Source organism: Stegostoma tigrinum, chromosome 25 (genome assembly GCF_030684315.1).
Source record: "Stegostoma tigrinum isolate sSteTig4 chromosome 25, sSteTig4.hap1, whole genome shotgun sequence".
In the NCBI taxonomy this organism is placed as follows: Eukaryota; Metazoa; Chordata; class Chondrichthyes; order Orectolobiformes; family Stegostomatidae; genus Stegostoma; species Stegostoma tigrinum.
This window is the reverse complement of record NC_081378.1, coordinates 44,574,257-44,587,815: the sequence shown is the minus strand read 5'-3', so window position 1 is coordinate 44,587,815 and position 13,559 is coordinate 44,574,257. Positions and strand designations below refer to the sequence as shown.

Below are 13,559 nucleotides of genomic sequence, written 5' to 3'. Positions count from 1 at the left end.
ACCCGAGGGACATCTTACTTGCATTTGCAGCACTGGGAGGGTTCGATAACTAAATGGACCCCCATTTAACAAAATTCTTAGATGGTGGTCTTTGCACCTTGACTGCCCTAAGCTTTAGTGCATCCCTCAGCAAGTAGTCCTGGACCTTGGGATATGCCAGTCTGAAACACATGATCGAAGTCAACTCCTTGCTCTTGAAGACCAACAAATTTTGGGCAGATCAAAGAGCATCTTGCACCAAATTGATGATGCTCTCAATGTATGTCCCTGGCAACAGACAGTACAGCACAGAGTCCTACGCGTAATTAACTACTAAGTACAAATGGATACCAAACAGCAAGCCATAAATTTGATGTATACATAATTTCGTGGAAGTGACTAAATTATACAAGAAAATCGAAAAATCACAGATTTGCTATTGTGTAGAAGGAGGCTGTTTGCCCCATCATGTCATGCTGACCATTTTGGTTTAGAGCCAACCTCATGTATTTTCCCCACAATCTGGTGCATTGGATGATGATTTAAATAGAAACAATGCTCTTTTGAATGCCTTTATTGAACTTACCTCCACCAGACTTCAAATACTGTGTTCCTAACCTTTGGTTCAAACACAAGCAAAAGTGCTGAATTCCAGAGCTGAGGTGACATCAAGGCTACATTTGATTAAATGTGGCATCAAGAAGTTGTCTGTTTTTTTTCCAATGACCTGTCTCTCACTTCACAGCCTATTGTATGGTACTGTAACATGCACACATCAGTGGATCTGCCTTCATCTACCTTCTTCAAAAGAAAACTTCAGCAAGTCAGATGCAATTTTCCCCTTAACAAATCTATGATGACACTTTCAAATTAACATTTCCACATTACTATTCATTTTATACCAAGTAACTGTTTCTAGAAGTTTGCCCACCACCAACATTAAACCATCTGGTCTGTAACGGCTGGGCCTATATCTGCACACCTTTTCTGAACAAGGATGTAATGTTTGTAATTTTCCAGTTCTCTGGCACTAGCTCGAATATAGGAAAGAATGAAAGCTTATTTCCAGTGACTTACGCAACAACATGCCCTGTGATGCAGCCAGTGCTGAGAGGATGATCTGTTAAGATACGGCAGGAAGAAGACATCAAGAACTTAATTACTAACTGCACATATAAAACAGTTGAGAAAGAAGTGAGAGAAAAGTTTAACTAACAGTTTCCACAGAGGAAAAGTTAATGTTGATTGGCAAACTGAGTAGGGGACATCATTGTTCCCTGAGGAGTAAAGCCTGACAGCAGAATACACTTACTTCTGAAATTTGTAGAATTTACAAGATGAGTTGAAGAGGAAAGGGAATATGGTAGAGGGATTTCATTCACAAATCTAATAAAAGAATCCACAGTCACAATAGGTACGTCTACATTGTTAGGTTAACTAAACTTAACTGACAATTAAAATACCTGCATAGCAGTTCAATGCTATGCCCATTGAAGTGAATTAAACTGTATTCATTTTAAAACAATTACCATGTTTTTCTCAGACTTTTCAAATGTGCATACTAAACACAAGCTAAAAGGAAAAGATGCTACGGGGTGCTCTCTTACAGAGAGACAACTGATAGCGGTTTAACTTGAGGGTGCCCATGCCTCAAGGATGGGGAGAGGTTAAGGTCAGTCCTTCATGCTGACCCCAGCTGGCACAGGAAATAAACCCACACTGTTGGCACCATTCTGCATCACAAACCAGCCATCCAGTTAACTTGACAAAGCGACCCCACGAAACGCAAACAAATCAGCACTGTAGCAATACAGATAATTACTTTTGCAGCTAATTTGGGTGATCCAAAAGTTCAAATGAACCAGAAGAATTTCATTTTGCGTACCCAAAAAGGCACTGTGTGGGAATTGTTACTTGTAATTTATAACAATGTGCAACCTGACTACATTTGTGGCTTGACTCTAGTCATTTCTAAACATGTAAGAAAATCCATCATTTTTTGATCATTGTTATTTCAATTTGGATTACTATAAAGAGGCCCCATGTATTAGTTATATTTAACTGTGGGCAACCCGCGAATAAACTGTCAGAGTGATACTCCTGGGAAAAAAATTATATCAAGAGAAATGTACAGTCACTATTACTATCAAAACTTTTCCTTTTAAGAAAACACTTACTGTAATGAATCTAACCTTATTTGTTGAACATGACTTATGGAAGCAACAGGGTTTTTGGATTAAATGGCATTTTATAATTCACACGTTCTGTCTTTCCTACTGCTTTGGGTAAGTTCCAAAAATAGAACTGCTCTGGTTGCCACATCATTTCATTGTGTATGTATTCCACTCAATCCTTGTTGATCAAACTGATTTCTTCCTATCTCAAATCTCTTTGCTCCTTGTCCATTCTTCTCTCTCCCACACACTTGAATTTTCCTTCATTAGCTGTCATTTTAACAATTTCCAAACTCCGGACCCTAACCATATGCTTTACACCATGGACATTCAATCCCTCTGCACCTCCATTCCCCCACCTAGGAGGATATAAGAGCACTTTGCTTCTGTCTTGAATGAAACCTCAACCTATCCAAATCTACCACTCATCTCCCCTGCACTGAACAACTTCTCCAATTCCAATACTGTACTTCCTCTAAATAAAAAAATACAGCTTTTGATATTATATGGGTCTTAGCTATGCCTACCTTTCTGCAGGACATGCGGAAATTTCTTTGTACCAGCTCTGCACAGAGAGACCCTCTAACCTCTCTTTGCTTAGTAAATTGTTCTGGCTCCTATGCTCATCCTGAAGTAGAAAATGTAATAATTTAGTTTCTAGCTTCAGACTTCACTTACCTTAAAACAGTCAAACTCAGATTCTTCCATTACCTGATTTTGCTGTTTCAATTTTGGGAATAGATTGTCAACCAACATAAGCCGACTGACTCTCAAACCTAAGCCGATGACATTGAATAATACTGTGCTTCCTGCGAGGACTCTGTACTATTCCCTAGTTTCTCCACAACATCTGCTCTTTTGATGCAACATTCCATTTGGATCTTTCAATATAGCTTCCTTTCTCCTCAACCGAGAATTCTAACCACTCTGGTTGACAGAGACCTTACTTGTGAGCATTCTATTTCATACACTTTTGCCCTTGGTCCTAAATTTCCCTCCTAGATAAACAATGGGGTTCTCCTTGTCCTAACCTTCAACAACCTCAAAATTTAGCAGACCATCCTCCGTCATTTCTGTCACCGATAAACACATCTTCCTCTCCCCTTACTTCCCTGCACTCTACAGCAGCTTTTCACACAAGGACAGGAGATGCACCATCTGTTCTCTTCCTTCTTCGATTCTTACTATCTAAGGCCGAGCATTGCTTCCATGTAAAAAAGCAACTTCTGTCATCTTCCAATTTAACTTGCTGTATTCATTGTTCACGACAAGGTCTCCTCAAATACAGATCTGATTGATGGTGACTCCTTTGTGAAACATCTCCCTTCAGTTCATAAGCATGAACCTAGAACTTCCAATTAGCTGTCATTTTAATTCTCTACATTTTTTTGATATACACATCGATGGAATGTCGGTGTCAGTGGCTCTGCCAACATTTAATGCCAATCCCTAGTTGCCCTTGAAAACGTAGTGGTGAGCTGTCTTCTTGAACTGCTTTAGTCCATTTGGTGTAGATGGATCCATAATGTCACTCATGAGGGAGCTTCAGGATTTTGACTGTGACACGAAAGCAATGTCAATATGTTTGTAAGTCAGGATGCTGTGTGGCTTGGAGGGGAACTTTCAGCAGGTGGTGTGCCCATGTATATGCTGTCTTTCTCCAAGTCAATGATAGCGGTTGTGGGTTTGGAAGGTGTTGTGTAACAAGCCTTGTATATTTTTTGCGGTGCATCTTGTACATGGTACACACTGCTGCTCCTAAGCATTAATGGAGGAGAAGGTGAATGCTTGTGGAAGTGGTGCCAGTCAAGCAGCTGCTTTGTCTTGAAGATAATGAACAAGCTTTAGGGAGTCAGGTAGTGAGCTACTTGCTGCAGCATTCCTCGCCACTTGATGTGCTCGTGCAGTCACAGTATTTACATGATGAGTCCAGATCAGTTTCTGATCAGCGTTAGGTCCCAGGATGCTGACAGTCAGGGATTTGGTAATGGTAATGTCATTGAATGTCAAGAGGTAACTGTTAGATTCTCTCTTGTTGGAAATGGCCATTGCTGGGAATTTGTGTGGCACTAATCTTGCTTGCCTCTTGTCAGTCCAGGCCTGGATATCGTTCATGTCTTAATTAAAGCAATATACTGCAGATGCTGGAAATGTGAAATGCACACAGAATGCTCAGAAACTCAGCAAGTCTAGCAGCATCTGTGGAGAGAAAGAGAGTTAGGATTTTGAGTCTGGTAAGAGTTCTGAATTTTAACTTGATTTCTCTCTATGGATGCTGCTTAACTTGCTGAGTATCTCCAGCATTCTCTGTGACTATCCAGGCCATGCAAGTAGATAGGGTGGTAAAGAAGGCATATAGCATGCTTGTTGTTATTTGTCAGGGAATTGAGTACAAGAGTCAGGATGTCAAGTTGCAACTTTATAAGACTTTGGTTAGGCAACATTTAGAGTAGTGTGTTCAATCCAGTTCGCCACAAACAGGTAGGATATGGAGGCTTTAGTGAGGGTGCAGAAGAGATTTACCAGGATGCTGTCTGGATTAGAAGGTTTGAGCTATCTGGAGAAGCTCAGGGTGTTTTCTCTGGAGTGGCAGAGGCTGAGGGGAAGCTTCATAGAAGTCTATAAAATTATGAGATACATAGATATGGGTTGATGGTCAGAATTTTTTTCCCCCCCCAGAGTTAAAATGTCTAAAACTAGGGGGCATACATTTAAAATTAAAAGGAAGAAAAGTTCAAAGGGGACGTGAGGGACAAGTTTTTTTTTAAACATAGAAAGTGGTAAGAGTCTGGAATGCACCGCTAGGGGTGGCACTGCAAGCAAATACAATATATGCAAGGAACAGAGAGATATGGACCAAGGGCAGGCTGAAGGCATTAGTTTCATTTGGAATAATGTTGGCACAACATTACGGGCTGAAGGGCCTGTACCGTGTTGCACAAGTCTGCGTTCTATGCAAGTGGTCATGGACTACTCCAGTACCTGAACATTATGCAATTCCGCAGCAATTTTGACTTCTGACTTAATGATAGAGGTAAGGTCATTGATTAAGCAGCTGAAGATAATTGGCCAAAGACACAACCCTGAGGAACTCCTGCAGAGATTTCCTGAGCTAGACAACTGACCTCCAACAGACACAGTCTCCCACTCTAACCTTTTTATGCCCGCCTCCTGCAGCATTCTAATGAAGTGCTAGGTCAATAACCCTCACCTTTCAACACTTTTCAATTTTACACTCCTCTGTATTAATTCAGACAACTATAAATTAATCTTTACCTATTTTGCTTCCTTTCTCTTTGCAGGTGTGGATTTTTTTTCCCTTGTTTCTTATGTTTTCTTTTGGATAGCTGTTATCCAGAACCCTGCCACTCATGCTCCCTCCACATGCATCTTTTGTTTCTTTATTTGTCCCATTACCACGTCCTATGGCCGTACACCCTGAATGCTTTTTTTTTGGGTCACATGGCATTTACTTCATTACAGACTTTCCACTTTGTTCTTCTTCCCACCTTGCCCCAACCTCGCCCACCCTCAACCTATTCAATTGCTTCAAAATCCATCATCGTTGTCATTTTTTTCCCACTTCTGATGAAAGATCACGGATATGAAATGCCAGCTTTGTTTTTCTCATTTTACACATGCTACCAGTGTACTTCAAGTATTTTCTGCTTTTATGATATTCTTCCTTTTTGTTCAGAAAGAGCAGTCTTTCAATTGTGATTCATTTAAAATTCCACTGCCATTTTCACCCAGGAGTAATTTTTCCCAGAAATAAGAGAAAATGCAATCAGGAGTAACATTTTTGGGGACAACCAAACAGTCCATTTTTACTCATAAATTTTCAATTATTGATTGTCAGGTAACTTGTAGTAATGTAATTATTACACTCTAATAGCACACATTTAGTTCTTATTTAATTCCTACATGTCAACCTTGTCCAAGCCTGATTGTCTTTAAGGTACTTTCACGAACTACTGCTGCCCCACCTGGTGCAGATTTACCTATGCTGCTGTCAGGAAGGACTGGTCTCATTTCTTTTGGCCTTTTCTTATGTGGTTTTATACAACTGAGTTGTTTGTTAAGAGGGAACCACAATGCTGTGCACCTGGAATCACATGTCGGTCAGATCATATAAAAAGAGGTCAGATTTACACCCCTAAAGCCTATTAATGAACCAGACCATTTTCATAACAAATCGATAATTTCATGGTCACTATTACTGAAACCAGCTTTAATTCCAGAATAATTACCAAAATTCAGAGTTACTAATCCTTATTTCATGTGCTTATTTCATTATCCTTATTTCATTAAGGGGAGGCAATCAACTGGTAGTAATATCGCTGGACTGTTAATCCAGAGACCCAGATAATGTTCTGGGGACCCGGGTTTGAATCCTGCCAGCAGACAGTGCGATCTGAATTCAATAAATATCTGGAATTAAGAGTCTTATGGTGGCCATGAATCAATTGTCAATTGTCGGTAAAAACGATCTGGTTCACTAATGTCCTTATCTGGTCTGGCCTACATGTGACTTCAGACACACAGTAATGTGGTTGACTCTCAACTACCCTCTGGGCATTTAGGGATGGGCAATAAATGCTGCCTAGCCAGCGACGCCCTCATCCTGTGAATGAATAAAGAAAAAAAAAGGGATGCGTTACTAATCCTTATTTTATATATATAAGGAGTTATAAACTGGTGTGAAGTGCTTAATTAGGAGAAATCATCGATTTTGTTTCATAGTTTTCTCAACTGATTCCTTTCATGTTCAAAAAAAGTACGAAAGAAGCATTTCTCTTATAAAAGTGTTTATTTGTTGCATAAGATAAGCTCGACCTTCACTACCATTTAAAAAAAACATGTTGTGAATGGTCCTTTCTAGTCAAAGTCATTCAGTCTCTTTGGAAATGACTAAGTGATGAAATGGACATGTGGAATTGCACAAAGAGAGGCTCCTAACCATGCCTGAAGATTAAATGTTAATAAAAATAAGATGTCCATGGGGAAAATGTAGTGACTTGCTGGTGAGAAGCTAGATCCGAAATAATTTCCACAATTAAAAACAATTTATGGATTCAATATCTGAATCATTAAGTGCATTGGCATAGTTACGAATGCAGTTAGTAGATGACACATCCAAATGGTCATCCAAAACCAAGTTTACATCTACCCTTTTCTGACTACACCCAGACTCATATTCATCATTCAACATCTTAAAACATTGCAGTGATCATTCAGACAGAATAAATACAAGTCACTTTTCTTGAGTAAGCTAAATGTCTAGCATAAACCTATCATCACATTCAAGGGTCTCTCAAACTTCAGAGGCAGCGGTTATGTTTTTCAAAAATGTCTGCCCATTTCTTTTTCTAGAGAGCTTAAGCAATGATTGGCACAGGAAAAGTTTAGAAATTCCCACATATTAACATACAATCTAAACAGTTCTAAAATGTGCTTTCCCAATCAGAGCAGAGGTAAAGCTCATTGCTAATTGGCTATGCATGGTCAGTGCGCCCATTAGGACACAGGCATGTACCTGGAGACATGTGGGAGGAATTCCAGCTGCCAGTGGCAAGCTTCCTACTCCCCCCCACAAAGTATGACTGCTAAGTCACACTGATTAAACAATCAGACAACAATAACAGCAGACTGCAAATTGACTGGTTCATGGATCAGATGACAGAATTTGCCACAAAGCATTTATTCATGTATAATTATCATCATAAAGCTGGGCACCTGGGTCCAAAGGAGACATGTTCATTTATCTCTTTGCCATTCATTACTAAAGAAGACAGTTACTAGTCCAAATATATGCATACATCTACCAAAAAGTCTAATAATGGTATTTTGACTGTTGAGGACATTTTACTATGTGGATATTTTAACATTAATGGACATGTGAGAGAATCAAAGAAACATTTTGGCCTCCCTCTTTTGAATCTGACGAGAACTAATTTATTGAACAACAGTGATTCAAATGACTAGTCAATAAACTTGCAGATAACAAATCAAAGTGAGGGCTTCTGGATCTTTTATACACAGAAGTTAAAATTAAAAATAAATATTTCATACAAACTAATTGGTTTTTAAAAAAAAGGTCTGCAATTCATGTTGCACTTTTACAAAAAAAAATGGCATGGCAACATCACCACCATTCTTCACTTCGCCCCTCACCTCCAAAAAATCATTCATTCAATTGAAACTACTGAACTTACTGTATACTTGTCTCCAGAATAAATTGGCTTTATCTGGTTCTTTTCTCTTGATAGACTTTTTGCTGGTGATTGATCTTGCAGAGTTATCAAATTTAATCCTTTCCTTTTATCTTTCAGAGAAGCTTGCTGATGACGTTTTATCCTTTCAAGTTGTTCCTCAACGCTCATTCGAGGTCGCGGACCTTCTGCTAGGAAAAGCTGCTCAACTGCACTCTTGGGTCTTTCCTGCCAGAATGACATTTAGACACATTTAACTAATATTTTGTTCTATTTAAGGGGAAAAAAAATGCAACCTTTATTGTTTGTGGACTAGTAAGTGCTGCTTCTGCTTTTCATTTGTTTAATTTTCTTCTCAAATTAGCATGCTGTGCTCCCAGTGCAACCTTTCAGAACTGCTGCAAGATACTCGTGACCCCGGTTTATCAGTACTTGCACACATGTTGTTTATGCAAAGCACTAATTGGTCAACTCCTCAGAAATTTCCATAACTAACAGTGTGAACAATGTAAGGAATGATGTTTCTAAGTTGTAATAAAGAAAAACAGTTTATTTCCTACAGATTTGGAAGAGTCATATTCGAATACTGAAGACAATAGTTCTAAAAAGATAATAGCATTGGAATGCAATTTGTGTATTTGTGTTTCGTCTTTATAGTTAACATTGCAGTATGCATGCAAACCATTCAGAATTGTGAATAACTAATGGATAAAAATACATAGTTCACCATATTATTGGTATAGATTGTGAAAAACATTAATAATTCAATTTTCACAGGAGGGGATTATACATTTGGTTTCTCTAAATAAAAAAAAATCTTGCAAGTCCACAGAAGTTTGGACTGCTGCACTTTAATTAACAATATTTTCACAAGTAAATACTGATTCATACCACATGAGGTACTGTGCCATCCATTTTCCTATGCTTTCTTAAAGTAACGTATGATGCAATTGTAGAAGATTCAGGCATTGGCGATTTGCTTCTAGGAGGAACTATACCAACGGGAAAAGACAAACCTGTAAATAAGGAAATTCACTCAAATAAACAGCTTTAAAATATCTTTGATGTCCGTCTCATGTAATACACTGAACATAAATGTAAATATGAACAATCTGAAATCTTACTTTCATCATGCTGCAGACAGAAGCCAATGAACATCAAAACAGTAATAGTTCAAAAGGAGGAAGAAAAACATTTTGTAGAGCTGGATGAACACAGATCAAGCAGCATCATAGGAGCAGGAAGGCTGACATTTCAGGATTAAGGGTCTTACCCAAGGCTTATTTTAGCAGCAAAATTCAAGTAGTTTCGATACAGTTCCATTTATCTTTCCTATGCCATGCTATGTGAGGCAAAAGTTTTTCCACACTGAATCCACTCAGTGGGTAAAAACATACTGACTCAGTGATTCTGTTGATAACAGTACAAAGAGCCTTGTAGAAGTGGTCTTTCAACTTTGTTATGCAGCATGGCATTGGGAGCATAAGCACTCATGATGTTACCTGGCCCTCTTCGAGTTGAGAGGTGGATGGAGAGGACATGTTCTGAAATATACGATCGGTGATTTTGTCATTAAAAGATGAAAGTTCCTTCCAGTGAGTCCTAAAAGTGTGTCTCAAATTTCCTTCAAAATTCTCCCCTCCTTGACGAACATGTGATTGCTTTTGTTTCAATGGTCTATTTAGTGAGTCTTGAGTTTTGCAAATACAAACTATATGAACTTTCATCCTTTGAAGTTCCCTGCAATCACAAGTGCTTACAGGCACAGGCAATCAGTTGCACATCATCTGTTAGTCCTGTGCACCTAATCCCAACTTTTCAGGCTGCCAATCAATGAGTTATCCCCCTGTGTTTTTGTTTTCCTGATGCGATGGATTTGGTCCACCTGTAAACACCATGTATACTAAAATAGTAGGATTGTGGTGGGTTAGCATCTTACTTTTTGGAGGTTGGCTGACTCGAGTGGGTAGCTCCTTATCAATGGGATTCAATGGTCTCTCCCACTACTGTAGGCAGCTCAGTAGTTCCACCCACGTATGCCAATTTCACTGAGCTTAATTGCTTTCTCTCATGTTATGCTAATGCTCTGCAGCAAAACAAGAATGTCCTCTTCAAAGCTCAAGATGCACATAACATATACATTTCCCAGCTGCCCAAATGTAAAGGGCATTAATATAGTTTCCACTGGTAGAGGAGTCCAAGGCTATGAGGCATATTTTAAAAAATAGGGCCAGATCATTCAGGATTGGACAGCAATTCTATGCATCAAGAGTAATCAATATGTGGAACCATCTTCTGAAACAGTAGTTGATACAAAATCGATGATAAATTTTAAATCTGAAATTGATATATCTTTGCTTTCTAAAGGTATTGCAGGATATGTGATAAAGGTGGATTATATAGAGTTAGAGACTATAGCTGATCTGCAGCCTGATTGGCAGAACAGACTTGAAGAGCTAAACGGTTTATCCCTGTTTCTGCTATTGACATCTGCTGGGACGCAATAACAGAACAAGGTTACACTGAAGTGATAATGGGAACTGCAGATGCTGGAGAATCCAAGATAATAAAATGTGAGGCTGGATGAACATAGCAGGCCCAGCAGCATCTCAGGAGCACAAAAGCTGACGTTTTGGGCCTAGACCCTTCATCAGAGAGGGGGATGGGGTGAGGGTTCTGGAATAAATAGGGAGAGAGGGGGAGGCGGACCGAAGATGGAGAGAAAAGAAGATAGGTGGAGAGGAGAGTATAGGTGGGGAGGTAGGGAGGGGATAGGTCAGTCCCAAGGAACACCTTCCACCCCAACCTTCAGTTCACCTGGGCCATCTCCAGCACATCCCTCACCTTCCTGGACCTCTCAGTCTCCATCTCAGGCAACCAGCTTGTAACTGATGTCCATTTGAAGCCCACCCACTCCCACAGCTACCTAGAATATACCTCCTCCCACCCACCCTCCTGCAAAAATTCCATTCCCTATTCCCAATTCCTCCGCCTCCGCCCCCACGATGAGGCATTCCACTCCCGCACATCCCAGATGTCCAAGTTCTTCAAGGACCGCAACTTTCCCCCCACAGTGGTCAAGAACGCCCTTGACCGCGTCTCCCGCATTTCCCGCAACACATCCCTCACACCCTGCCCCCATCACAACCGCCCAAAGAGGATCCCCCTCGTTCTCACACACCACCCCACCAACCTCCGGATACAACGCATCATCCTCCGACACTTCCGCCATCTACAATCTGACCCCACCACCCAAGGCATTTTTCCATCCCCACCCTTGTCTGCTTTCCAGAGAGACCACTCTCTCCGTGACTCCCTTGTTCGCTCCACACTGCCCTCCAACCCCACCACACCCGGCACGTTCCCCTGCAACTGCAGGAAATGCTACACTTGCCCCCACACCTCCTCCCTCACCCCTATCCCAGGCCCCAAGATGACTTTCCACATTAAGCAGAGGTTCACCTTCACATCTGCCAATGTGGTATACTGCACCCATTGTACCTAGTGTTTCTTCCTCTACATTGGGGAAACCAAGCGGAGGCTTGGGGACCGCTTTGCAGAACACCTCCGCTCAGTTCGCAATAAACAACTGCACCTCCCAGTCGCAAACCATTTCCAATCCCCCTCCCATTCCTTAGATGACATGTCCATCATGGGCCTCCTGCAGTGCCACAATGATGCCACCTGAAGGTTGCAGGAACAGCAACTCATATTCCGCTTGGGAACCCTGCAGCCTAATGGTATCAATGTGGACTTCACCAGCTTCAAAATCTCCCCTTCCCCCACCGCATCCCAAAACCAGCCCAGTTCGTCCCCTCCCCCCACTGCACCACACAACCAGCCCAGCTCTTCCCCTCCACCCACTGCATCCCAAAACCAGTCCAGCCTGTCTCTGCCTCCCTAACCTGTTCTTCCTCTCACCCATCCCTTCCTCCCACCCCAAGCCGCACCTCCATCTCCTACCTACTAACCTCATCCCACCTCCTTGACCTGTCCGTCTTGCCTGGGCTGACCTATCCCCTCCCTACCTCCCCACCTATACTCTCCTCTCTACCTATCTTCTTTTCTCTCCATCTTCGCTCCGCCTCCCCCTCTCTCCCTATTTATTCCAGAACCCTCACCCCATCCTCCTCTCTGAAGAAGGGTCTAGGCCCAAAACGTCAGCTTTTGTGCTCCTGAGATGCTGCTGGGCCTGCTGTGTTCATCCAGCCTCACATTTTATTATCAAGGTTACACTGAAACTGAGTTAAAATAAACAGCTGTGCAGAAGCAAAATTATATTTGATATCAGTCCTAATAATGTTAACAAAGACTTGAACCAGTTTAAGGTCAGTTCATAAACACAGTAAGCCATCATCAAAATCTTTAGCTATGAAGTGGCCGCTCTGAATTTTAATATAACCTAAAACCATTTATGTACGGACATGAGAACTATCAGGTTAACTATGATCCACATATGTGAATCTTATCTTCTATATACAATAACTACCTTTAGATGTGACACTTTCTTTGTCAGGCACTGTTTCTGACTTCTCATCCACATTTGATTCATCAACCTCAGTGACAGTTGTCAGTTCTGGTTCACTCTTGTACAGTCGATAATCAGGACCCTGTAGTTGGAAAGTGATTTCTGTTCAGTAGGTAATTTGCTGAGCAATTAAGTACTCAAGACTCAATTAAGTTCTCATCAAGATCATTTTTTAAAAATATACTTGAATCATAGCCGACTAATAGGCAAAAGACAAACTGCCTATATTTTATTTGGGTAGCAATGTTTAATATACAAGAATATTATAGCATTAAAACTTTGGCACATTCAAGGAAACTAAAAAAAATACAAATATAAATACAGGTATAATCGGGATTATCAATTCTTTCCAAAGTCATTTTGTTTTTATCTGACTGTAAGCGAAATTTGAAAATTATGCAGCAACTTACTCAAAATTTAGTCCTGTTACAAAAAGCTTATTTGTCTGTAAATACTTACAAAGATATCTATTTTAGTTTTTTTGGATTAAAAAAGAACATTTGGAAGACAGTAAAAATCTCATAGCAATAATAAAGTGAGTTCAAAAGCTAGTTAAGTTGCTTGGACTGTTAGAAGAAATGCTTGGGCTGCCATTATATTACCGTTTTGGTGTGACTGCAAATCAGTTTCTCTTGTTCATCAACACCAAACTGCTCTGACTGAGAG

At 40.4% G+C, this 13,559-nt stretch overlaps 1 protein-coding gene and 1 long non-coding RNA gene across 16 annotated transcripts in view; one reads left to right on the top strand and one right to left on the bottom strand.

The window, feature by feature from the left end:
* Nucleotides 1-9,405, top strand: part of LOC132210964 (uncharacterized) — a 50,606-nt gene extending 41,201 nt beyond the window's left edge. Inside the window, exon 4 of the long non-coding RNA XR_009447230.1 lies at nt 8,486-9,405. This is a non-coding gene — a long non-coding RNA (uncharacterized LOC132210964). The remainder of the gene's footprint in view (nt 1-8,485) is intronic.
* The window catches only part of plekha5 (pleckstrin homology domain containing, family A member 5), a 259,844-nt gene that overhangs the window by 13,240 nt on the left and 233,045 nt on the right, over nt 1-13,559 (bottom strand). For 14 of the 15 annotated variants that reach the window (XM_059654679.1, XM_059654681.1, XM_059654686.1 and 11 more), the window contains 3 exons: nt 12,855-12,975; nt 9,257-9,381; nt 8,369-8,593 (listed from right to left, as the gene is read on the bottom strand). In XM_059654679.1, coding sequence (XP_059510662.1) covers nt 8,369-8,593; nt 9,257-9,381; nt 12,855-12,975 — 471 coding nt within the window. The remainder of the gene's footprint in view (nt 1-8,368; nt 8,594-9,256; nt 9,382-12,854; nt 12,976-13,559) is intronic. The other variant, XM_059654680.1, reaches the window with a different exon arrangement.